The sequence below is a fragment of the Gymnoscopelus braueri genome, assembly GCF_963280865.1.
Source record: "Gymnoscopelus braueri genome assembly, chromosome: 15".
In the NCBI taxonomy this organism is placed as follows: Eukaryota; Metazoa; Chordata; class Actinopteri; order Myctophiformes; family Myctophidae; genus Gymnoscopelus; species Gymnoscopelus braueri.
Window position 1 is genome coordinate 6457276 of NC_137620.1, and position 1927 is coordinate 6459202.

Sequence of the window (1927 nt, forward strand, 5' to 3'; positions counted from 1 at the left end):
GGAGATGATAATGTATTAAGGCTGGTATGATTATTTAAGACACCAAGTGAATGTAATGAATGAGCATGTAAAACAATAAACTAACTGTGGTCCAGGTAGCCAGGACCAGAGTTGAGCTGAGATCCAACTCAAGGAGGGGAGCAGTATCGGCCTGCAAAGAGGATGCTCATGGTGGGGTTGTGTCGGATGAAGAAGAGGAAGGGGTGGTCAGCAACCAAGCGAAGAGGAGCTGAGCACAAGACCATTCTGGCAGCAGTGGCGGCAGCTGCCTCAGTGCCCTCCTCGTTCACTTCCACAAAGGCCTTGTGCACCACCTTGGAGAGCACCAGGTCGTTAGCTGGAGAGATGCCAGAGAAGTCACTCTGTATGACGTCAAAGGCGTCCACCATGCCCATCTTGATCAAGATGTCTTTCATGTCATATGTCGCCTCCATCTTGAAACGAGGCAGGCCCAGCTGAACCATTCTTTGCTTCATCATGCCTGGATTGGTCCAATCCACAAACTTTTCATAGGTTAGCTCCTTTTCTAGCTTCTCCAGGCCTGTCGTATCGTCGTCCATCTCAACAGGCAGAAAGATAAGCATGCTGAGGTCTTTCCCCATGTAGGGCAGCTCCAGGACCTGACAGTTGACCTCAGGAATGAAGGCAAGAGGGAACGTAGTCTCCTGGTACATCATCTTCACCGGCTTGCTTTCAGTCTTGCTTAGGCTGAACTGTTCATCCCTGGTGCGGTCCTCATCGAATGACTCCTCCCACTTGGCTTTGAAGTAGATGGCATTGACCAACACCAGTCTGGTACATCCATCCACCACACCCGGGGCAAGCAAGTCCTTGATTTTATCTTGTGTCTGTTTCTCCACCCAGCTGTTGATGTTCAGCCTGGCTCTGTCTGCGTTGCCAATGAAGTCCACAGGCTCCAGCTGTGCATCATAGTGCTTTCTGGTGGCACTTAAGAACTCCTCAACAAACTGGTAGGACATCTCTCCATACAGGCGGTTGGCCAGGCTGAGGGCGTAGGACTTCCCTGACTTCAGGTCACCCATAAGCTTAGAAAAGTCCATGTGGACGTCATCCTTAAAGTGCATGACCTCTGACATCTGTGTGGCTGTGTTACCACGGGCCCCCAGAAGCACCATGGCCAGAGCAGAGGAGAGGCTGATAGGAGAGTAGAACACATTGCCAGTGTTGTTATTGTCTGACAGCTGTTTGAACAGAGACAGGGAAAATGTGTTGCAGGCCGCTGACAGGGGTGTTGGTGAAGGCATTGTGATCAATGTTGTGAGTGACCAATGTCTTATAATGTAACGACGTTGGACCAATGTCTAAATGTCCAGTGAGAACTTACTGCTCTCAAGAATGCTGTGAGGTGCACTTTTATGCTGTTCTGCCTGGACGCTTGCATCACCACGATGATGTCACTATGATGCCAGCCATGTTCCGTGTCAGTCTTGCCCAAACATGGCGTTACCCAAATATGGAATTCTAATACTACTTTTCTTCCCTTTGACCAACCAACCACAAATCATGTATGTACAGTATGTGGTCTGTTATTGTTCTGGCCAGTAAATGGTTGAAAACTCCACCTTGTCTTATTTGTTTTGATCTGATCGACACCTCAAGGTGAGTGCCATCATAAATAACAACCAACGCAATATCCTCAATCCTTTATATAAATAATAATGGGACTGCGGTTGGGGTGATGAAAGAAAATAGGCCTATTCAGGCTGCATAGCTATTCAGACCTACTGGGAATGTGCGTGCAAGGTTTCATGCCAATCGATCCAACGGTGGTGCCTTCGGCCGTCTGGCCTGGCAGAGACAATAAGTACATATAAATGCATAAATTGGTCTATTTGGACCCCTAGGGGTCCCCAGACCTGACATTGAGAAACAGTGAATTGAATGCTGGTCAGACACACTTCAATAA

General features: G+C 48.3%; 1 protein-coding gene across 1 annotated transcript; it reads right to left on the reverse strand.

The window, feature by feature from the left end:
* Positions 1–128: 128 nt before the first annotated feature.
* LOC308102110 (leukocyte elastase inhibitor-like) lies at positions 129–1265 on the reverse strand (the record flags this gene model as incomplete). The annotated part of the gene is made up of 1 exon (XM_080451713.1): positions 129–1265. One exon carries the CDS (start codon positions 1263–1265, stop codon positions 129–131), a length of 1137 nt encoding a protein of 378 aa, XP_080307839.1.
* Positions 1266–1927: the final 662 nt, after the last annotated feature.